At 31.2% G+C, this 25,132-nt stretch overlaps 1 protein-coding gene across 9 annotated transcripts in view; it reads left to right on the forward strand.

Annotated features, from left to right (window-relative positions):
• LOC134718772 (hydroxysteroid 11-beta-dehydrogenase 1-like protein) overlaps positions 1–25,132 on the forward strand; it is an 83,080-nt gene that overhangs the window by 11,947 nt on the left and 46,001 nt on the right. For 4 of the 9 annotated variants that reach the window (XM_063581479.1, XM_063581477.1, XM_063581487.1 and 1 more), the window contains 3 exons: positions 12,188–12,263; positions 14,789–14,855; positions 21,261–21,354. In XM_063581479.1, the coding sequence (XP_063437549.1) occupies positions 21,329–21,354 (26 nt within the window). In that variant the 5' untranslated portion in view covers positions 12,188–12,263; positions 14,789–14,855; positions 21,261–21,328. Of the gene's footprint in view, positions 1–152; positions 186–2,193; positions 2,319–12,187; positions 12,290–14,788; positions 14,856–21,260; positions 21,355–25,132 lie in introns of those variants that run through there. The other 5 variants (XM_063581482.1, XM_063581484.1, XM_063581481.1 and 2 more) reach the window with 4 other exon arrangements.

Here is a 25,132-nt window from a genome sequence, read left to right on the forward strand (position 1 = left end):
GAAACATGAGTCTGGCGTTAATACAAAATTTCCATTCTAGTATCTATGATATGTATGATGAGTTTTTTTAAATCCAAAAATATAATAATTGAATTGTTGTGGCCTGAAATTTAAAATTAACAGACTAACTTGAGTTTGTTTATTTATTTACAAGCACATGGTTATAGGAAGTTTAAACTTGAAAGGTATGGTCATTTCTTTATTGTTATTTATCTATTTATTAACTGAAGTATAGAAACATTGTAAAAGCAGTCTCTAATCTATATTTATAAGCAAGTCATATAACAAATATAAAATATTATCTTGGGAAGTATTTATGGCCATATCTAAGTGCAAGGGTATAAAAAATGCAGATAACTTTGGATAACATATTAGTACTTTGTATTATGAATTTCTTAACTTTATGACCTTTTAACCCTGAATATATATAAAACAGAAAAATAACCAGAAAATTTTATGATCAACATAGTAAATGCAATAAAATTTATTATGCATGGAATTCCTCACTCACAGTAACATGAATGTAAGGTTGAGTTTCTTAAAAAAATAATTATCTTTTCATCAAATTAAAATGATTTAGAAAAAAAGTAATTGAAAATCAATAAATATACAATGTTCATGTTAAATTTGTTTTTAATGACATAACTATAATTAGTATATTAACTACATAGATATGAAATAATTTTTGGTGAAATGCTCTTTAATATAGTATTTTAGAGGGTAACATTAACTAAAGATCAAACAGTCAATATTTTTTTTCTGAGGGTAGTATTAACTAAATATCAAACAGTTAATATTATGCTTATCACCCTGCTATAAATTTCTGTCATCTATTGAAATCAAAGAGAAATTTGTTAAACATTAGTGTCAAATAGAAATTCCTGACTTGTGTAATGTTTTTATTGATGACTATGATGTAGCAAAAAAAATTAGGCTATGATGTATTTAATAAAAGAATATATGTTAAAAGTAATGAATTCATTAGCGTTTTAAACTGATCTTAGCCAAGTTGAAGTTAAGATGGATTTTGTGTCTTAAAATCGGAAAATAACATTTTTCCCAAACTTTTACTTTGTTTATGAATTAACATTGTCTTGTTTGGCAGTTAAGGTGGTACCCAACACTTTCACTAAAATTAATTTGGGTTGTTTAATTTTCATAAAATTTTGACACTTTAACAAAAATATAAAAATTTAAAAAATTTGAACCAATCCTTTTGTCAGAAAAATTACACTGGTTATAATTATATAGCAATTTGACAAACACCAATTTTGATTATTGAGAAGCTTAATATTCCTTTTACAACACAACTAAATTAAAATGTAAAGCCGACTTTTCAGAGTTGATCTCCCTGTAGTGTTAGGTACCACCTTAAACTTGGAATTTTGGTTTGCGAAAATAGATTTTTGATACCCCTCAGACTCGGCCCTCAGATTATGTGCAGGCATGGCATGAATGGAGAACAAAAAAAATCATCTGATGTGACTGTAATTCAAATAAAACATTCTTTTTTTTCAACTGAATAATTCAAGATTTTAAACAAAATATAAGTGGTAATTAATATTCTCTCTTTATGATTTTTTTCTTTAAAAGTTTAGCTTATTGTTATGTTTCATTTTCAAGTCAATAATTCAAGATTTGAAAAAAAAAATTTATAAAAGAAAATAATAAGCAATATGTGATTATTTTCAAAGTCCCATGTTCAGTTGTAGCTTATTGTTATGATTTGAATCATACATTATACTGGCGTGTAAAAATCATCTGGTAATATTTAAATATGAAATCCAGGCTTATATATCCTAAGCTCTGTCGATCAATGAACACTCCAGTGTAATATGGGGCAATTATAAGACTATTTTCTGCTACATTGAAGATCTTCTTTATTAACTCGCCTTTTCACCTATTAAAGGTGCACTGGGTCATTGAGGGCTTTACTATATAACATAGAGAGATGTTCTGCATGAGTAATTACCAAAAAGCCACAGGCGCTTATACCTTCTATTATTTGATCAAGTCAAATGTCATGAAATTGTTTATACAGATAAAAATCAAAAGTGTGTGTTCACTGTTATAGCACTGGTAGCCCTTTAATAAACGGAAACAGGAAATTTATAGCTTGTGTTGAATGACACACTCCGGATAATGATAACAAGTTGTCTGTTAAGATTGGATAATTGAAATTCTTGTCAGACAATGTAATAGGTAGCATGTTAGATAAAAGATTAACACTAATTTATTTATTATTTCATTGACTTAATATTATCATAGACTGTTAGTGTTGTGTCATCAGAAGAAAAAAAGAATTATGTTTAAATAAGGTAGAGTAGTCTCTAAGGCTTATTTAGAAAGGGAGATAGTTTTAATATTCAAAAGGGGTATAAATGTACTGTAAACCAACTTATTTTCGGGAGCGATTTTTTTCGCGACTTTCGCAAGTAGAAAAATAACGCGAAAAATTTTAAACTGTGATTTTCCTTATTAAACTACATAATAAATTTGAAAATAGCGAAAATAAGTAGCCACAAAGTGGACTAGAAAGAATAAAACGCAAAATAAAGTATCTGTGAAATTAAGTTGGTTTTCAGTATTTAAAAAAGGACTTGTTTAAAGAATGTGTTAAGAGAATGAAAGAAAACAAAAATAAAACATTTTGAAGAAGGTTAAAGGTCACCATCTGACAGAAAAAAGGGGTATCAAGAGGTGCATGGATTTGATACTCAGACCAAAGAGAGGTCTTTTTTTCAAATATTTGTCATAATTAAAAGCAAAGATTTTTAAGAAGGTAAATTAGTTATCAGACATCAATGCTTATCTTATAGAAAGGCTAAAAAAGTTTGAAAGCCATAAAGGGAAATTAAGAAAGGACTATTTAATGTAATTTTCATTTCATGATTTGTTATTGCACTCTTTATTCTGGAAGCCTTTTATGTACTTATCGGAGCCTTTTATAGCTGACTATGCAGCTCATTGTCGAAGGCTGTACGATGACCTATAGTTGTTAATGTTTGTGTCATTTTGGTCTTTTGTGGATAGTTGTCTCATTGGCAATCATACCACATCTTCTTTTTTCTATTTTATGTACAGGGTTGGTGAATCAGTGTCCAATCTTTTACTTGAGAGTTTACTACATGCAATATTAAATTATATCACGAAATTGTATCTCATGTGTATTTATAATACACCCAACAATTTCAGTTCAAATTTGAACATTAAAATAAAATTTAAACTTTATGTTTTTCAATTTTTAACAAATACATTAAATGAAAACATATTTGGCACTCTATTTGTAATCTTGTCACCATATAGAGATGTTGTGCATTTTATGAAGACATATTTTTATTCAGTTGACCATATTTTCTATAATTTAATCCAGATTTTAAAGATTGATGATAAATGAAAATATATATGATAGAGCAGTAGTATATATTGGCCAATGAACAGGAAATACCTTGATAGAAAAAAAGTATATATCTTTTAAATGTATTAAAGTGTAATATCAAGTATTCCTTAACAATCTTAAAGGATCAGAAAAATCTTTTATTTTATATGAAAATGTTATTTAATCAACACGCAGGAAAATGATAAAATTTATTTAAAAGGTCCAATCAGAATTCACATTGATATAAGATTGCCATAAAATATTGTAATATTTTTCTATTGCCAATGGTATGCTATAAAACTGACATAACAATGTTTTTATAAATAACTATTCCCAACTATGCAGGTCCAACACAAAATATATGTGAATATTATATTAGTAACACCATATACCCCAGCTGAAGGTCATCAAATGTTTTAGAAATGTTAATCTAATAGTTGCTACTGGACATTAGGCAACCATCATTTAATAAAATAATTTGAAAAAAGAGAATGACACTTTTTTTCCAAATTCAGGATTAAGTGTTAATAAATAAATATTATCAACTATGCAGGTCCAACACAAAATATACATGATATATGTGAAAATTATATTAGTATAAGCATATACCCCACCTGAAGGTTATGAAATGTTTTAAAAATGTTAATGTAATAGGTGCTACTGAACATTAGGCAACCATCATAATTTAATGAAGTCATTTAAAAAAATAAAAATGACACTTCTTTCCAAATACAGGATTAAGTGTTAATAAATAAATATTATCAAATACATGTATGCAGGTCAAGAAACAAAATATATGTGAAAATTATATTAGTAATATACCCCACCTGAAGGTCATCGACTGTTTAAGAAATGTTAATCTAATTTTAATGGCTTGTTAAACCCCCACCTGAAGTAGGTATATGGAGGTACAGAAATTTCATTAAAGTTTTTTTAATTTAAGCTTTCATGCTATCATGAAATTAATCTGCCCTTCATAATATTTCTAATATCGCCCTTGATAGTATTTCTTATATCACCCTTGATAATATTTCTAATATCACCCAGAAATATGTTAAGTTTAAATATTACAGTTTTGGTTAAATATTAAAGGAAAGATTTCAAATTTTATTTGATCAGTCTTTAAACAAATTGGCTATCATATCAAAGGTTTGTATAATATATAAAAGTCAAAATGGACTAGAAAAAATGTGATTAAGCATAGCAATATACAGATCTGCCTTGAACTTCAATGGACTTCATTTCAATTACTATTTGTTGAAAGATATTTGTGGTCAGTGTTTACTAAATTTAGACATTACTAAACTTGAGAATGGAATTTGGGAATATGTTAAGAGACAACAACCCAACCAAAGAGCAGACACAAGCGAAGGCCATCAATTGGTCTTCAAGGCAGCAAGAGAATCCTTAGCTGGAAGTGATCCTCAGCTGGCCCTGAAATAAAATTGTTTATTAGTTCAGTGAAAATGGATGTCAGACTAAACTTCAAAACATAGAAATTAACTAGAATTAAAAACATACAAGGCTTACAAAGGCCAGAGGATCCTCACTTGGGACAGGCACAAACTTACTGTTGGCATTATTGGGAAAGGAAATTAAATATTCACTTCATCATACTTTAGAAAAATAATTGTTATATGGAATCCTACATAGTCTTTTTAAGAAATTAAAATATGCAGCAATGAATCTAAATTTTCTCCCAAATATGATCTACTTGAAAGATACAGCTCAAAATAGAAGTACATGCATGTAACTGGTGAAATAGGACAGTGTGTGTTTAATAATTGTGTTACGTGCACATATTTGTTTTTCGTTCATTTTTTTACATAAATAAGGCCGTTAGTTTTCTTCTTTCAATTGTTTTGCATTGTCTTATCAGTGCCTTTTATAGCTGATTATGCTGTATGGGCTTTGCTCATTGTTGAAGGTTGTACAGTGACCTATAGATGTTAATATATGTGTCATTTTGGTCTTTTGTGGATAGTTGTCTCATTGGCAATCATACCATATCTTCTTTTTTATATTACTTGTACATTTACATAACAAATTATAAAATTCAGTTGAAGATGGAAGCTGGAATTAATAAACTAATTAACTTGAAATGTATTTGAGTCATTGAATGAAAACATTCGGATCCCGTTTGATGTTCTAAGTCTTGTATAGGTACAAGTTTAATTTTTTGCTTATGTACATGTATCAGTTCAATATTCGAGTTCTAACATGTAAAAATACAAGTTTAAAGTTCTAGTTTATGTTCAAGTATTTAAGGTTAATGTTCTAGCCTATGTTCATGATCCAGTTTGATTCTCTTGCTCATGACATGCCAGAACAAGTTTAATTTTCAAATTCTCCAGCTCATATACAACTAGCGCATGTAGCAACAATACAGGGTTGAGTTCAATATCGTAGCAGCTATGTAGCTGCTATCAATATCTATGAAAAAACTAGTCTACACATCCAATAGTCAAAATTTATGCAGCACTACATAGCTGCTACGATATTGAGCGTAACCCAGCTAACAACTAGCTAGCTTTTGTACTAAGTACCAGTTTAATGCTCTAGTTCATGTACAGACTATCAGTTAATACTTTTGCTCATGTACCAGTTGAATGTTTGAGCTGTGACATGTACAAGAAAAAAGTAAAAACACAAAAATACCGAACTCCGAGGAAAATTCAAAAGGAAAATCCAAAATCAAAAGGCAAAATCAAAAGTCCAAACACATCAAACGAATGGATAACAACTGTCACACTCCTGACTTGGTACAGGCATTTTCTAATGTAGAAAATGGTGGATTGAACCTGGTTTTATAGCTAGCTAAACCTCTCACTTGTATGACAGTCGCATCAAATTCCATTACATTGTCAACGATGTATGAACAAAACAAACATACTCAAAGAGTAAAAATGTCAAAAATAGGGGTACAGCAGTCATTATTGTGTTTTCATCTTAATATCACTATAAAAACAACAAATGTAACGAAGAATCACAAAAAGGCATACATCAAAATTAACATACTCATTTTGCTTTTCTTGTACCACTTAATTTATGTATATAAAGTCTACCCGTCAAGGAAAGAAGGTTGTCATCGCTGGTGTAAAAATGCGCGTTTGAAATTCGTACAGGTAGACATAAAAATAATTTTGTCGTTAAAAGTATGAACAAAACAAACATACTTGCATCACTATAAAAACAACAAATGTAACGAAGAATCACAAAAAGGCATACATCAAATTTAACATACTCATTTTGCTTTTCTTGTACCACTTAATTTATGTATATATATAAAGTCTACCCGTAAAGGAAAGAAGGTTTTCATTGCTGGTGTAAAAATGCGCGTTTGAAATTCGTACAGGTAGACATAAAAATAATTTTGTCGTTAAAAGTTTGAACAAAACAAACATACTTGCATCACTATAAATCAACAAATGTAACGAAGAAGCACAAAAAGGCATACATCAAATTTAATATACTCATTTTGCTTTTCTTATACCACTTAATTTATCTATATAAAGTCTACCCGGAAAGAATAGAAGGTTTTCATTGCTGGTGTAAAATTGCGCGTTTGAAATTCGCACAGGTAGACATAAAAATAAATTTGTCGTTCAAAGTATGAAGGTATACATACATGCATAGTCAAGTTGATATAACAAACAACAGACTCAACAGTAAATGTAATAAAAATAAATAAATAAGGTGTGGTTCAAAGTATGATGGGATACATACGTACAGTATCACGTCAAATGTATAAAATAAAAAACAGACTTAACAGAAGTTTAAAGTATTTTAATGAATAATGTTATCATTCATAGTATGTAAAAATCCATAAGTAAGAGTAATTTAAGTAAATGAAATAATTTTGTCGTTCAAAGCATGATGTTTTTATATAACCACAGATTCAATTCAAAAGAATATCTCAAAAATGTACAAGCAATATTAATAAAGACTAATAAAATAACACTATAACGCGTTATTAAGATGATAACCAACGTCAGTACGCAAAATCTATACTTCAAGACCATCTTGTATTATTTGTGAAGTTGATACGGAATATTTATCAACAAGTTCTGGGTATCTTCCGATGAACTTTTTTAGAAAAAGGACGAGATGTTCTTTGACATACCCCTGGTTCATCAACTTTCTGCTCAGACACTGGTGACGTTGTACAAAGTCTGAATAGGAGCTGCAAGCTCTTGAATACCTAATAAGTTGGGAAATGTATATTCCATATGCAGGTGAAGTTGGTATATTACTACTAAGGTGAGGGAAATTGATAATTTCAAAATTGAAATCGTCTCGTTTGTCATAGATTCTGGTACTGAGATGACTGTGTATGTCAAATTCGAGGTATAAGTCTAAAAATGAGGCGGAGGAAGCCGTGTCCGTGGTCTCTTTAATTTCTAGTTCTGGTGGGTATATTAATGGAACCCAATCAGAAAAGTTCGGATTGTTAATGGAAAGAACATCATCAATATATCTGAAAGTGAAATTAAATAACCTGGCTTCTTTGATTTTCTTGTTTTTAACAAGTGTCTGAAGGAACTCCGATTCATATGAAAATAAGAAGAGATCAGCAAGGAGAGGCGCACAATTCGTTCCCATAGGAATGCCGACAATTTGTTGAAAAAGTCTACCTCCAAATTCAACAAATATATTGTCAATAAGAAACTCTAGCATACTGATCACTTGTTCCTCTGTATAGTATGTTTTACCCTTTTGTTCCTTATTAACAAAATATGCCTTATGGTATCCCAACGTGATAAATTTATAGCGTATGCTACCATTTTTATGATGAAAAGCATTGTGGATAATTTCTTTTAGACGATTTTTTAATTTCACATGGGGAATGGTTGTATACAAGGTTGAAAAATCAAAAGTTTTAATAGAACTAATTTCAGAAAAAGATCGAGATTTAAAATTCTCCAGAAGTTCTTTAGAGTTTTTAAGAATCCACATATGATTAATACCACTGCGTGAGTAAACAGTTTCACAGTATATCTGAAGTCCCTCTTTAACTGCTGACAGAATTTTAGTCAATCTAATGGACAATTCTTTAGTAGAACAAGCAGATGAGCCAGCAATGTATCGTTGTTTGTACGGAATTTTGTGAAGTTTAGGTATCCAATACAAACAAGGTAAGTCCTCCGATTTGTTGTTCAATGTAATGTTCATAGAAGCCATGAAGGACTTATGATTCGCTAAAATCTCATCCTTGTCAAATGATATGTTTTTGTATGTGGGATTAACCGAGTGCTCATTTATTCCTAATTCTTTTATAAGACATTCGTAGTAATACGATTTACATACAAAGACAATATTATTTGAGGCTTTGTCCGCAGGAACAACAACATACTTATCCTGAAGAGATGATAGACATTTTACAGCCTCTTTGTCACTAAAAATGGACTTGGGTCGATCATTCACACAGTTCTTCAACTTATGAATGCGACGTTTTATCAGAGACCTGATTGTTTTGACCCATTCTGACAATGTGTCCAGTTGAACTTCTTCTCGTTTAGCCCATGCTCTGGCATATTTCTCAATGGAATCCATAATTATTTTGAAGTTATGGTTCCAATTGATGTGTTGGGGTTCTCTAAACTTGGGACCACGAGAAATCACCTTTCGGAGATTTTCATGTTGAATTATGTTTAGATCCCCAGTAATAACATGGCCAGAGGGACTGTAATTGTAAGGCGAAGGGGAACAGTCACATGTCAGAGGGTTTTTTAGGTATTGTTCTAAATCAAGGTTCTGTAATGCTTGTTGATAGTTAAATATTTTGGGTGCAATGGTTTTGGTGTAACTGTAGGATACAATAGGAACAGACTGATTTTGAAAATAAATAGGAATTTTTGATGTTACCTCCTTGTGATGTAGAACGTTGCTGATGTTGATTGCATCAATTCCTCTATTGGTAAAGTGAACAGGGAGGAATTTCCTCTTTTCCTCATGTAAAGGTTCCGATCTTACTGGTTTAAAGAGACGGAAAAGAGCTACATCACAAATTATACTGACAAGTCTGTATATTGGAGAAAATGTATTGGTGCCTCCTTTGTCAAGTGCATAATCTCTCAAACATTTTAGAAAATTAACCGGCAGTGAAAAAAGAATAGTTCTAATGTAATGTAACCCTAACGGATGATGTAGATGAGAAAGAAGGTCATCAAAGCTTCCAGAGGCCGATCTCGATTTGGAAGACTTTTTTACATTAGGCCGGTGGTAACGTTTTTGTCCATGACTACGTTGGTTTCGTAAAGTAGAATTAAATAAACTCATTACATTAACATCACTACAGGCTGGACTTGACAAATTTCCTACTCCTTTAACATTGTCATTGCAACCATATGGCATTGCAGTACCTAGTTCCCTTATCCAGAAATTTTCTCTATCTTTTCGGAAAGGAGTACTAAGTACTGGACTATTTGTGTGGTGATAAATTTTCTCTATGATGCGTACTTTCATAGATAACGAAGGATCATGGTCCGGTTGATTAAAATGGTTATAAAGAACCCTGAATTGGGGATCTTTATTATCAGACCGGTGTTGATTCATCCTTTTACGTAAAGTTTGTCGAGTTTCACCAACATAGAGTAGTCCACACAAAGTACATTCGATTCCATACACTACATTGTCCGTGGAACAGTCCAGAGGTTCGAAAGATTTAGTATAATAAGTTTTTCCTGTTGAGTTACTGGTGAAATCAGGAGTAGTGATTAACATATCACATGTCTTACATGTGCTCCTTTTTCCTTTTTTGTGTCTACAAGAAGAAATGCTAGGTGTTGATTCACTTGTAGCAAGCGTATTCAAACAGTCGAAAATATTAACGGAACATGGCTTTAATTTATGAAAAGTACCTGAATTTTTAAAGTAGTAATTACCTTCTGGCTGAACGTATGTCAAATCAGGGGTATCCCGGAGGATATTCCGTGGAACACACAAATCAAATGCTACAGTGTTCCGTGCAGCAAAAGGGGACCTTGGTAACCCGGGCGACGTCCCAGCCGGTTTGTTCTTAGTATTTTTTGTATTCATCATGCATAAAGCTACCAAGTTAATGATGCCCTCGGGGAATAATCCACCAGCAGTAAAGTTTCTTCTAGGAAGAAACTTGACATCGACTTGGTTGTAGTAAAAAGTAAAAACACAAAAATACCGAACTCCGAGGAAAATTCAAAAGGAAAATCCAAAATCAAAAGGCAAAATCAAAAGTCCAAACACATCAAACGAATGGATAACAACTGTCACACTCCTGACTTGGTACAGGCATTTTCTAATGTAGAAAATGGTGGATTGAACCTGGTTTTATAGCTAGCTAAACCTCTCACTTGTATGACAGTCGCATCAAATTCCATTACATTGTCAACGATGTATGAACAAAACAAACATACTCAAAGACCAGTTTAAAGTCCTAACCCATGTACTAGTACCAGTTTTATGCTCTAGTTCATGTACCGGTTGAATGTTTGAGCTGTGACATGTACAAGAACCAGTTCAAATCTCTAGCTTATGTTCAACTACTAGTTTAATACTTAAGCTTGTGTACATGAACCTGTTTAATATTCTAGCCTATGTTCAAGTTACAGGTTATACTGCTTAAGCTTGTGTACAAAAAACAGTTTAATGCTTTAGCTCATGTTGAACTACCAGTTTAATGCTCTAGCTCATGTTCAACTACCAATTTAATGCTTTAGCTTGTGTGCATGAACCAGTTTAGTGCTTTAGCTCATGTTCAACTACCAGTTTAATGCTTTAGCTTGTGTGCATGAACCAGTTTAATGCTTAAGCTTGTGTACATAAACCAGTTTAATGCTCTAGCTCATGTTAAAGTACCAGTTAAATGCTCTAGCTCTTGTTAAAGTACCAGTTTAATACTTTAGTTCATGTTCTAGCTCTGACATTTACAAGTACCAGTTTAATACCTAAGCTCCTGTACAGGTATCAGATTAATGTTTAAGCTCTGACATGAAAAATTAGCTAACTGCAGTTTAAAGCTCTAGCTTATTCATGTACAAGTACCAGTTTAACATTCTACCTTATGTGCAGTTACAAATTTAGTGCAAAACCTCCTGTACAAGCACAGGTTGAATATTGGAGCTGATGTACTAGTACCAGTTTTATCCTCTAGCTGACATACAAGTATGAGTTCGATACTTGAGCTCTTGTTTTAGTACAAGTTTCATTGTTTAGGGCATGCATGGGTCGAAATTAGCGCTGGTCCGGTGGTACGAGACCAGTAGAGTTTGCGTTGGACCAGTAGGTGTTGTCAGCTAGTAATTGAACATAAGCTAAAGTAATATTTGTACATGCCTTCAGGGGTCGAATTTAAGCTTTTTTGTGTACTGGCAAGCTGGACCAGTGGACTGAAAATCAACTGTCCCGGCTCCAAATCTACTGGTCCTGAAAAAATGACATGCATTTGACAACTTTAGCAACTGTAATACTTAGTGTCCCCCGTAATTGATGTCGCAGGTAAATTGTTTTGTTAACAAACCAAGATTTTTATCGGCTTATTTATACTGGTCCAGCTTGCCAGTACACAAAAAAGCTTAAATTCGACCCCTGAGGGCATGTACAAATATTACTTTAGCTTATGTTCAATTACTAGTTTAATTTGTATGGGCATGTACAAATAGCAGTTTATAACTTAAGCTCAAATATATAGGTACAGGTTTTAAACTGACTAAAAGACATAATATCGATGCACTTGGCCTTTAATTTCATTAAGCGTTTTGTGTTAAACAAACAAGGACAAAAATGCAGTGATGCGGTAAGCATTTTAATGTAAAATGTTTTGTTTTTCAGATAAACAAAAGAATAAGGTGCGAGTATATGATGTAAAAGACACCAGGTCATATCATTTGACAGATCTGTTTTAGAGGTAAAAGTCTCTTTGATCTTTTTCAGGTGAGAAAGAACAAGAATCTATACATTGAACATTTTGTTTTACTAGAATTATTTCTGTTTTATTGCAGTTTTATTGACAGTATACATGTATATAGTCTAGTCATCTAATCTCTGATTGACAGTAGAGTTGAAATTAGATAGACCTCAAAGAAATTTTAAACCCTTTTAAGTTGTGGGCAGTAAACAAGGAAATATTGTCTTTATACACACAAAAAAATAAGATGTGTTATGATTGCCAATGAGACATCTCTCAATCAGAGATTACATATGTGGAAGTTAACTGATTGTCAGTATACAACCTTTAACAATGAGTAAAACTGTCAAACCCAGGGATGGGGTAATTGTAATCTGTAATTGTAATCGATTGTAATTGATTACATATTTTCAAGTAATCGACAGTAATCTGTAATCGAAGACATTTTCGATTACATGAAATCGTAATTTAATCGATTACAGCAAAAATTTGGATGTAATCATCGATTACTTTTCGATTACATTTCGATTACTTTAGTAAAATAGTTTGATGATAAATAACCTATTTCAGAGGAAAATATGTATGTTATCACTTTGAAGTACAGATAAAATATTATGCATCAACAATACTTGAGAGTTAAGCAACTGCCTTATTTCTATCTATTGTCTCAAGCTGCATTATATAAATGAGCAACCAGATCCCCTACCTAACTTTACTTTATATCTAGCTTTTATAATAAATGGATATACATGCTTGTCAATAATTCAAGAGCTTTAATATTAAAATAAGAAAATAGATTTGAAATAATAAAAAAGATCTTAAATAAGAAATGTGTCTGTGTTGAGCAATATAATTGTGTTTTACTCATGTTATTTTTTTGTTGAAATGTTGAAGCATGTAATTGACAGTAATTGTAAAGTAATTGTAATTACTTTTGATAAAGTAATCGATTGTAATCGATTACATAGTAAAATTTGAGTAATCGATTGCACAAAAATCCTTCATGTAATCGATTATTAATCGAATACATTTGTCAGTAATCGTGTCCATCCCTGGTCAAACCACATAGCATGACAAATGGAAAAAAATAAAATTAGACAACTATGATTAGTATATATTCATTGGCGGATCTAGGGGTGGGGTTCCCAGGTTGGAAACCCCCCTTTTTTTTGGCTGATCAATGCATTTGAATGGGGACATATAGTTGGAACACCCCCCTTTTTAAAATGGCTGGATCTGCCCATGATATTCATACAACTTACAAGAGCAGCAATTAATGATAGTATATTATATATATAGCATAATACTTTATTGGACAACTCTCCACCAAAAACCAAATTACATAGAAGTTAATTGTTTGTCTCAACAATGAGCAAAACCTATACCACATAGCATGATATAAAGTCTCTCACATTACAAATAAATGCAATAACAAATTGTCCGTTTCAGAATCTAATGCATCCTGGGTAATATTTTCAAAAGTGAACACCAAAATGTCCTGATTGGTTAAAAATGCCATAAACAATGGGAATTTAACCAATGATGTGACGTTATTTTCATTTTGAGGTACGAACACTGAAATTACCCATGATGCTTTAGATTCTGGAACAGCCAATTGGCTGATAAAAAAGATTTGGTATGATTGACAATAAGACTTTACTTTTTATAATAAAGAAATTAGCAACTAGTGGTCAACATATGATCTTCAACAATGAGAAAAAAAAACATACTGCATAACAAGCTATAAAAGGCTTGCAACAACAAATTTAATACATGTACTATTCAAAAGAGAAGACTCAATCGTTTTAATTTCAATCAAATATAGACTGTTATGTAGATGAAGAGACTTGAAAATATTGGTCTTGTTAATTTATAGATGCACTGACTCTATAAAATAAGAAATCTCCAGCTAACCTGAGTAAAATATAATATTTCATAAGTTAAGGTGGTACTTTTAAACACCTGGACTAAATTAATTTGGCTCGTTTAATTTTCTTTAAATTTTGACAAAGTATTCAGTTCGACCCTTTGACACAAATATAAAAAATTCAAAAACTTTGAACCAACCGTTTGATTAGAAAAATTACACTGGTTATATAGCAGTTAAAAAAACCTTATTTTGATCATTGAGAAGCTTAATATTCCATTTACAACACAACGTAATTAAAACGTTTAACTGACGTTACAGAGTGATCTCCCTGTAGTGTTAGGTACCACCTTAATGGAGTAACATACATGCACTGCAATGCAATGGGAAACTTTTTCATAATTAAATATGGTCTGACAGTACCTTATTAAAAATGTGAAAATCCTGCATTATAATGTCTGTAAATATATATTACAGAAACAGGACAGTAAAATATAGAAATAAATACATATATAAAAAAGATGGATTCAAAAAGGAATTATTGAAATATTTATTTATCCTTTTGTTACCTCCATTGATATATATTTTTTCCTTTTTCTGTAAAATAATGAATTACTTTATAAATGTGATTACTTATGATGATCTATCATATATGTAGAAAATAACCCAACAGTACAAAGACAAGTTTATACAGACAGACTGAGAATTAAAGGTGTTATTCCAAGGTAAGAATTGAATACTGATATTTTGAAACTTTCATATATGTGATGCTTTATCATTGTCAGTTCCAACCTGCACATTTGGGGTTTTGGCAGGTATCTCATATTTAAAAGAACTTGTTACCTTAAAATGTCAAAACCCCAAACTGGAAAGCTTAGAACATTATTATCTACTTAAACGTTACCTGGTTAACTTAGGCAATTTTCAGACATATTAACCTTGTTATCTAAAGATGTACCCCTCTAGAGCCTCATTTGTTACGGACTCTATACAAAGTTGCCATTAGTTGTTATCCTTGTCAGTATGTTCATACAAAACAAAAATTTGTTCTGTTTTCCTCAATCAGATGTTTGGAAACTTTTATTCAATGCTTATTACCATAAAACGTAGATCAAGTTCAAATACAGTGGCATCACTTTTATCTAGTTATTTGCCCTTAAAACTTGAAATGCAAGCAGGGGCATTGTTCGTGTCCTTTGAACACATTTTCAATTTATTTATAAAAGTCTAGCTGTTATCTGCTCTTTGATCCGTATGTTGATATTCAGTTCTATTTTGTTACTTTAAAATTATTGCAATATTTAGGTACCTATATTTTATAGTACTTAATTTGTACTTGAAATTTAGGTACTTCAGATTTTTGGTTACTACCGTTACATTCTCAGCATTATCAATTTCAAATCTCTTAAAATCATGATTTTCAAACATGGAATATTGTATTATTTCTGTACCAAAATATTTAGAACAAATCAAGTACTGTAAAATACAAGTACCTAAATATTACAAAATTATAGTTTTAAAGTAAAAAAATTAGTACAAAATATTAAAAGTCAATTTCCAGTACTGCATTTTTTTAGTACAGAAGTAGTACCTATGCAAAAGTAGCTGTGTATTTTCTATTCTATTTGATTTTATTACATCAGATCAAACATATCGAATGATGTCATTGTATATTCGACTCTAACTGTGGCATGGTGAAGTCAGAAATGTACAGCAAAATGTATGAATGTCAAAGTAGTCTTTTTAATGCCAACTTATTGTTTACAAACAATTTTATGGTTTTAAATTAATTTCTAATTCTAAACTGAGTTTCAATGCTTATTGCAAAATACTTTTATCATTATTTGAATTGATAAGATTACCAAATATATTATTTTTAATAACCATATAATAGTAGGAGGGAGGGGGAGACATTAAAAACCAGACATTTCTAATTATCTGTCTTGTAGGGAAAGTTAATGAATGAATCTTAGAAAGTCAGACTAAATGAACTTTTTCATATTCCATATTTCACGTAGATTGTACAATAAAAAAACAATTGATATCTTACAGTCTTATATGTCATATTTCAATAATTGATTTGCTAACAGCAGGAACCTGTTTAAGGAATGATCGACTGTAATATTTTTCTGTCTATGAAGAAATAACATCAAAAATGTGGTGCACACTGAATAACCCGGGTAGCGTGTGTTGTTTAAAAGGTTGCACAACATTTTCAATGATATTTCATATAGACAGAAAAATATTTCAGTTTTTCCATATGGTTTAATTCTAGATTCCGTTTTTTTAGATGTCATTCATGGAAAAAGGTTGATGACATCATATGGTCACATGACAAATTTATGTCTATGAGCTGATAGACAAGAAACGTTTAGGCGATTGAAAGTTGTGATACATCCAAAATTAACTGATTTCCATATAAAGGGGAAAATCTACCAAAAGTAGTATTTGGACTTAATTTGAAAATTATTTATATGTTGCCAACAGCTTCAAGAAGTTGTACTTGGACTTAATTTGTCTATTAATTAAATTTTGCCAAAAAGTATTAATGTTGCAGTTTGATTCATATATTTGAAGGTCATATATAGTTGCTCTTCACAAACACGCTTTTGTGATCACATTTAAGTTAATAAAAAATCATTTTGTTTTTGATGAAGACTGGACGTTAACCTCTATATGTCTTTAAGTTTTACGTTTCCTTGTCACATTGATTAATACCCTTCGTAGCCTTTTTATGATAGTTTGAATTACTTCCGACTCATTTGCATAACAGCGCTGATCTAGATTGACAGCAATCGTGAACATTTGTACTTTAGGTATCAGTTTTATACGATATAATATCGATTGTGGTTCAAATCTATTCTATGTAGCTTAACTTGATTTGGTTTGGGTAATTACCTATATTGATGAGAGTTCTATTAGATTTGTCCTGAGTAGAATATTAACAGTTGTCCATATAGGAAGAAATATAGCTGAAAGAGAAGAAAACTGTGAGTCTTTTGGTCCATAGATCAGTCTGTTCAGGCCCAAAGACAGGAATTTCCAAGGGGGGATTCGTTGGACTCATAAACTCGATTTTAACAGTCACAATTCGAACAGAACATTGACTTTAACAGTGCTAATTTGTTTTCAAGAGGCTACAGATATGCTGTTTGTCTGTTTGTTCATAATCAGACTTACATTTTGGTTTTAGATAGTTGTTGCCAAATTAACCTGAAACTTAGTGCATATTTTCACAACAAAATGAAATATATGATGTATATATATGACAAATTAGGGGTAATACCCTGATTTCACAGTTTACTAAATATGTAAATTTGATACAGATAAAAGTTTTAGAATATTAACAGTTGTCCATAATGGAAGAATACAATCTTTGTCCAGAAATATAGCTGAAAGAGGAGAAAAACTGTTGGTCTGTTGGTCCATTTATCAGTCTGTTTGTTCATAATCAGACTTACATATATATACCATTTATAGCTGACTATGCGGTATTGGCTTTGCTCATTGTTGAAGGCTGTACAGTGAACTATAGTTGTTAATGTTTCTGTCATTTTGGTCTTTTGTGGATAGTTGTCTCATTGGCAATCATACCACATCTTCTTTTTTATATATTACGTTTTGGTTGTAGATGGTTTGTTCTAACATCAACCTGAAATTTAGGGCACATTTTCATAACAAATAATAAAAAGAAATATAGTATATGCCTGTATATGACAAATTAGGGTATGACATTGATTTCACAGTTCACTAAATATGTAAATTTGATAAAGATTAAAGTTTTGGTTCAAGATTTCTAAAAGTTTTGTTTTAAGGTATTTTGTGGTCATGTCAACTTGAAACTTAGTACATGTGTTTGTAATAAAGAACTATTTCGATATTTCGATTATATGCCAAGTTAGTTCTTTGATCCTGATGTTTTTAAGTTACATAGTGGGATTGGGGCATGATGTTCTATGGATAATATTCTAATTAAGGTGGTACCTAACACTACAGGGAGATAACTCTGTAAAATCAGCTAAATGTTTTAATTACATTGTGTTGTAATAGGAATATTTAGCTTCTCAATGATCAAAATAAGTGTTTTTCAAACTGCTATATAACCAGTGTAATTTTTCTGACAAAACGGTTGGTTCAAAATTTTTGAAATTTTTATATACTTGTTAAAGGGTCAAAGTACATACTTTGTCAAAATTTTATGAAAATTAAGCGAGCCAAATTAATTTTAGTGAAAGTGTTTGGTACCACCTTGAGTAAAACTTTAAAAGACCTTGTAGGTGGCATATTTTATGAGACAGGCTGTAATGATATTTGATGTACCGTACATATTAGCTGACGAGAATATCTAAGGCCTTTTTTTTTAATTAGTTGGTTTACGGACAACTAGTGTCAAAGGTTAGGGTCGGAGGAGGTAAAAAAAATAAAAATAAAATAGCAATCTTAGATTTTTTTTTTGTTCACGTATAACTGTTCTGAAAAATTTGAGTCGGAGGAAAAAAAAATAAAAAAATGCTGTTCATTCATGACATTACAGGGGTTGAGGAGGAGAAATAGTTTAGCTCTTATCTTGATATGCTTTGCATTTGATGGATGGATGGTCAATTGTTGTTTAATGTCTAGTGGCTAATCAGATGCATAATTAGGATGAGAATATGATAATGAGAAATGAAATGCTAAACTGACACACTGAGCCAGAATTTAAATGTGCTAGCTCACAAGGTAACAGTTCCCCCAAAGATATGTTACCTTACCCAAACTCATTATTCTGACTCCTTTAATAATTGCAATTGCAGCGTGCTTGGCGAAGAAGCAGCAGATACCAATTTTTAAGTCTTTGATTTGACCGGGTCAAGGTTCAAACCCAAGATCTCTCACTCTCCAGGTGAACACAATACCATCACATTTAAGGTGCACGTGGTCTTCACGTATGAATATATTATGTGCATGTTTGACCCAAAAATCTTTTGAGGACAATATACTTGACATAAACAAATTTCTTTGATTTATGAAATGTTTGATAATCAACTGTGTTCATGATCCTATCATGCTGATGAAGAAATAGCAATGTACCAAAGTTTGACTAAAACACATATTTTGTTCAGACAAGAAATTTGTTAGCATCTAAATTATGCATGAAGCCGTCAGACTCCATGGTCCTCCCTCGTTGGGTTTTTGAATTCATCTGCGTCATTTCGAAGCTTTTCAAAATATGCCGTTCACTACAAACGCTTTATTGACACAGACAAAACGTTTTGGAACGCCTCAGATTTTTTTATTCACAGCACTCGAAAAATCGGGTCGGCGGAATAAAAAACAACACGAAATCAAAATTTTAATTTTATTTCACTTTTAAACAAAATCGGGTCGGCGGATCCGTAAACCAACTAATTAAAAAAAAAAGGCCTAAACATGTATTACTAAAACTTTGTTTTAAATTTTGTCTTACATTCGGAATTTTTAAAAGTTATAATTTGACTAAGCTATGTGTTATATTGAAATATTATGTTTTGATGTGATTATACTATCATGACTATATATACTAGTGTGATATAATATTTGAAGAAAAAAAATATTCATTTTTCTTGATCTATTTATTTACATGTATAGTTTTAATTTATGCTAATGAAATTCACAACAACATGCCGTTAACCCACTTACTGTTTAAGTAGCCCATTATAATTATTTTCAGACACATAAATACTTAAAAAAAATATGATTTTGACAGAATATATCACATTTTGAGAGAAAGGTTCACTCTGGGTTAATTTAAATGCACTACATTTCATTCATTTTAGATTAATTATAGAATTATTATATTTATTGTGCACATCACAATGTGCAACCAGTACATGCAGTGCTGTCTACGGAGGAATACAATTAATTATATATTGTACATGTTTGCAACTAAATGCATTTATTTATAAATTTGTTTAATATTTTACCTCAAGACTTCTATTTTTTTTTTTTTGCCTTTTAGGACTTTTGATAGCATTTATAAGACTTCTTCTAAATTTTAATTTATACTTTATATGTTCACAAAAGAATATACAAGTAAAGTCTGTCAAACCTGTTTCTGGATTGTGATCCTAATAATGTATTGAGAATGCTGAGGCAGAAATGGCATCTTAAAATTGTCTTCAATTTTAAAGTTACATCTTTTTTTTTCTTGTCTTTTAGAATTTGTTTAGATCATTTATAATTATATTTCAATTTATTCACAACTTTTCAACACTCACAGCTTACAGTTTGAAGGATAATATAATATAAGGATATTGAAGATAGCATTGTAACGGTAAATATAAAAAAAGAAGATGTGGTAGGAGTGCCAATGAGACAACTATCCACTAAAGACCAAAATGACACAGATATTAACAATAATAGGTCACTGTACGGCCTTCAACAATGAGCAAAGCCCATACCACATAGTTAAATGTCTTGTTCTTATCAATTGGTTGCTGTCTGATTGAATTAAGAATATGCAAAATCTTCTTTTACGCTATCACTAATGGTTATTTATTATAACTTTTGAAATAGCTAAGCTGCAACAGTTAAACACAGAAAATTCAATGTTTGGCCTTGCTTGTCAATCTATTTCTTGATAAAAAACTCCTTTTACCTGACTTAACTTTCGTTCTGGCGTAAACAATGGTCATTTTGAGGTCTTGTCACAATTCAATTAACTAGTGTAAATATCCTGTCGTGTACGATCATTGTTTTGACATGACAACCTCATTCCATAGCGAGGTCAACAAGTGCACTAGGCGTACCGCCACTGTGTTATAGTCATATTAAATCGGCATAAAATGTGTCCAGCGAAAATTAATGCGAACTCTTGTGTTTGTTTTCTGTACGGTTAAATAAAAGGAACTTTATCCAATAATAGGTTTTATCCAAAAACAGGCGTTATTTCAATAGCACTTAAAAAACTATCAAGAATAAATTAGGATTCATTTTAAGCCTCATTTGTTGTTGTTCTTGAGTGAAAATTAGATTTTTTTTAATATTGACATATATAAGGATCAGAGATTGGACTGTGAAAGTTAACAATGAAAAGCAGTTTATTCCATTAAACATCCTGTATCAAACATTTAATAAGAGAATAGAAATTTTATAGTTTTTTTATTCTATAGGCTACGAATGTTGGACCTACGGAACAGATGTTAGAACGGATTGTATATTATATAGAAGTTACAACAATATGATGTTCAAGTCAATGTTTAACAGGTCAGTTCACTTTTATTATAACTCAGTAAAAATTGTATAAAGTTTAAGATTATTGACTGAAGACTGTGAAGTTTTAAAAAATTATTTGTGAATGATCATTTTCAGCAAATAAATAAAATCATCTCTTGGGGGCGGGGGGGGGGGGGGGGGGGGGGTGTCACATTACACTGAACTTTCTTACTTCCTTAAATGAAAGTGGGTACTTTTCCCTTGGGAGTTTGGCAGGACTCTACATCCAAAATAGGAGGCTTGATTGTGAAAAACATAAATTTATAAATTTTATTAATTTATTATTTTGCTACTATATTCTATTTAATATTTTAAGAATTAAGAGGAAAAGGAGGTTGATTGAAATTTGAAATTGAAAAGCTAGGTTATTCAATTTGTGAATGCTATCATAGTTAATTTCAGTCTTACTTGGGGGACATGTCATACATAATTATTTATGGTCACCATATATTTAAAGGCAATACTTAAGATAAGTAATTTTTGTATCAAATTAAAAAGTGAAAGTATTCTTAGCTTATGACAAAAATTTATTACAAAATGCAACAACAGTATGACAATGTACTAGTTTCAGGGGCGAATCCAGTCATTTTAAAAAGGGGGGTTCCCAACCCAGGATAAAGGGGATTGTTCCAACTATATTTCCCCATTCAAATGCATTGATCGACCAAAAAAAAGGGGGGGTTCCAACCCCAGGTACCCCCCCCTCTAGATCCGCCAATGAGTTTGTCCACAGAAGTTAACAAGTGCTGTCAGGGATGCTAAAATTCTAAGAAAAAAATATAAAGGTTGATAAATAGAATATGTCATGTACAATGTTATGATATAGAGCAGATTCTTAGAAAAATTTCTAATAGTTTCGTTGTAATGACTCCAGTTTTTTTCTAGGCAAAGCATTAAAATAATTGCCATGCTTATATATATTTGTCAATACTGTTCGAATAGCATTTACCTCAATGGACTTGCTGACAAAATATTTCGATTCCAGCAACACCAGTTCATAAAGTACAACATTATTTTTATAATTTTTGAAAATTTGATGAGACTAATGAATTAAATTTTAATTTGATTTAAAATTTTATACTAATTTTTCTTGCCAAACATAATAGGTTTCCAAATGCTTTTATTTCAAAGGCATCAAAAGATACCTATCATGTTTTTCATGATTTTATTGTATAGTAAGTTTACTATTTCAAAAAGACAAAATTCATATAAATGTTGTTTAGAATTTAAGCAGCAAATTACTTCCTTATTTCCATGTAAGAAAAACAATTTAAATACTTCTATGATATATCAGGGAAAAAAATGCATATTATGAGAAATTTCTTAACAAATGGGAAAGAATTTTAGTAACTAAAACTAAAAAATGTAATAAAAAGTGAAATTGAAAATTGTCACGAAAAGCGTTCGGCCATAATTCTGTAAATTTGGCATTTGACAGCTTGATCTTCCATCAATCAGTCATTTAGTAACGGGATGTTTAATCTTTACCATTGTGTAAAAAAATGTTGATCGATTGCCCTATCACCGATATTAATCAAAATTAGATTTCTATCATAGAAAGGCAGTGAAAAATAATAATTAAAGAGAGATTTGTAGTGAATAGAGATAGTATCTGTCACATTGTACCTATTAGTATTGAGAGTATAGATTGGGGCTCATTGGGGTCTAAGGGTGACGCTGGATTTCCAATTTTTTTGTAAGCGTGACATGTGAAAGTCAAATTATTGTGTTGTGAAAATGGGAAACGAGGTCTTAGTGAGCGTGACCCGGGAAATGAAAAAAAAAAGAAGAGAATTGCTTACGTACATAGTGTAAGCGGGATACAGGAATCTGACAAAACAGTAAGCAGGATCCAGGATCGGAACCCCCCAATGAGACCCCCTATAGAAAAAGAAAGTTATAGAATATATACCTTATCAATTAATTTGTAGATTGATTTAAGATTGAAATATGGCAGGCATTTGAAGGCTTCTTCTACTTATTTTATTGTATGTGAACAAATGGCAATTTGTCCATGAAAAATTTAGGCCTGAACATGATTGAGGCATGCATCTCTGTCTAGAATGTGCACTGAAAACAAACTACAATTTGTCCATGGGATATTTTAGGACTCAGATATTTTAGGTCTAAACATGATGCATGAGTATCAATCTAGATAGTAAAATCCCAGTAAATTGGTGTGAAGTTTTGGAATTAGTTCAAGAATTTTTGTCAAATAAAAAGGCATTAATTTAAGTTCATTTATATGTTTTGGAGTTTATTGTTATGTTTAACTTTACTGAATTAGTACTCATTTCTGTTTAGAGGCCAACTGAGGCCCCTTCCCAGTGCAGGATTTTTGCGCTGTGATGAAGATTCATTGGTGGACATTGGCTGTTTTCTGCTCTTTGGACTGATAGTTGTAACTTTGACACATTCCCCCCACTGATTTTTGTTACTTTGACACATTCCCTATTTCCATTCTCAATTTTCTATTTTACGAAAAAACTAAAGAATAGATTACCTTAGCCGTATTTGGCACAACTTTTTGGAATTTTGGATCCTCAATGCTCTTCAACTTTGTACTTGTTCGGCTTTATAACTATTTTGATATGAGCGTCACTGATGAGTCTTATGTAGACAAGATGCGCTTCTGGCATACTAAATTATAATCCTGGTACCTTTGATAACTATTAGTGTTATGCAAGTATTATTTTACATTTGAAGTTAAAAAGTTCAATTTTTTGTAGAAAATTCAGCAAACCTTAGAAGTTATTTTTTTGGCAGAAATCCAATATTTATATTCTCTAGACTGTATACAGTGATAGTATATGTCATTTGACTTTTTATGTTGTTGGATTGTTGTCTCAATGACTCATCATCAATATTTAAAATTCAAAGCATTGAAAGTAATTATATCTGACATTTTTTATACTGTTTGCTGACCTGTTGATGCCTTTTGGTTTTTTTTGTATTGTAAGCTTGCTGTTTTCTTCAGATATACCTCCAATCTAAATGTGTATTCATTGACCTTTCTTATTAAAGCCATTATAACCTTAATTAAGCATTTAAGTTTTCATGAACTAGTTGCTCCCTGAAATCCTATGGCAACAGACACTGTTAGAAGAGAAACCTTGTTAGCTATATAGCCGAGGGCAACAATTATGATGTTGACTGGGGAACAATGTTAATATTTGTCATACACATCATAGCACTGCAGACATGGGATATCATTGATTAATATAATGAAATTTGTTAATGTGATATATTATTTTAATAACACGAGGTGTGTTGCTTTCCATGTAACAGCTTTCTGGCTATAAGGTTTTTATACTCTGATTCATTTTATGATTATATTTCTAAAACTACAAAGAGAGTGATGACCAACAGCAGGCTCATTCACTGTTTTAATTGACTCAATCTTATGCTGATTCACATGTCTGAATCTATTGCTGATTCACATGTCTGAATCTCATGCTGATTCACATGTCTGAATCTAATGCTGATTCACATGTTTAAATCTAGTGCTGATTCACATGTCTAAATTAGCTCCTGAGACTTTTGTCTAAACCTATTGCTGATTCACATGTCTGAATCATTGATTGATTCACATAGCTAAATATAATGCTGATTCACATGTTTAAATCTAGTTATGATTCATATGTAAATATAATTCTGATTCCTATGTCTGAATCTAATGCTGATTCACATGTTTAAAACTAGTGCTGATTCATATGTCTGAATTTAATGCTGATTCACATGTCTGAATCTAATGCTGATTCACATGTCT

This window comes from Mytilus trossulus, chromosome 5, assembly GCF_036588685.1.
Source record: "Mytilus trossulus isolate FHL-02 chromosome 5, PNRI_Mtr1.1.1.hap1, whole genome shotgun sequence".
Taxonomy (NCBI): Eukaryota; Metazoa; Mollusca; class Bivalvia; order Mytilida; family Mytilidae; genus Mytilus; species Mytilus trossulus.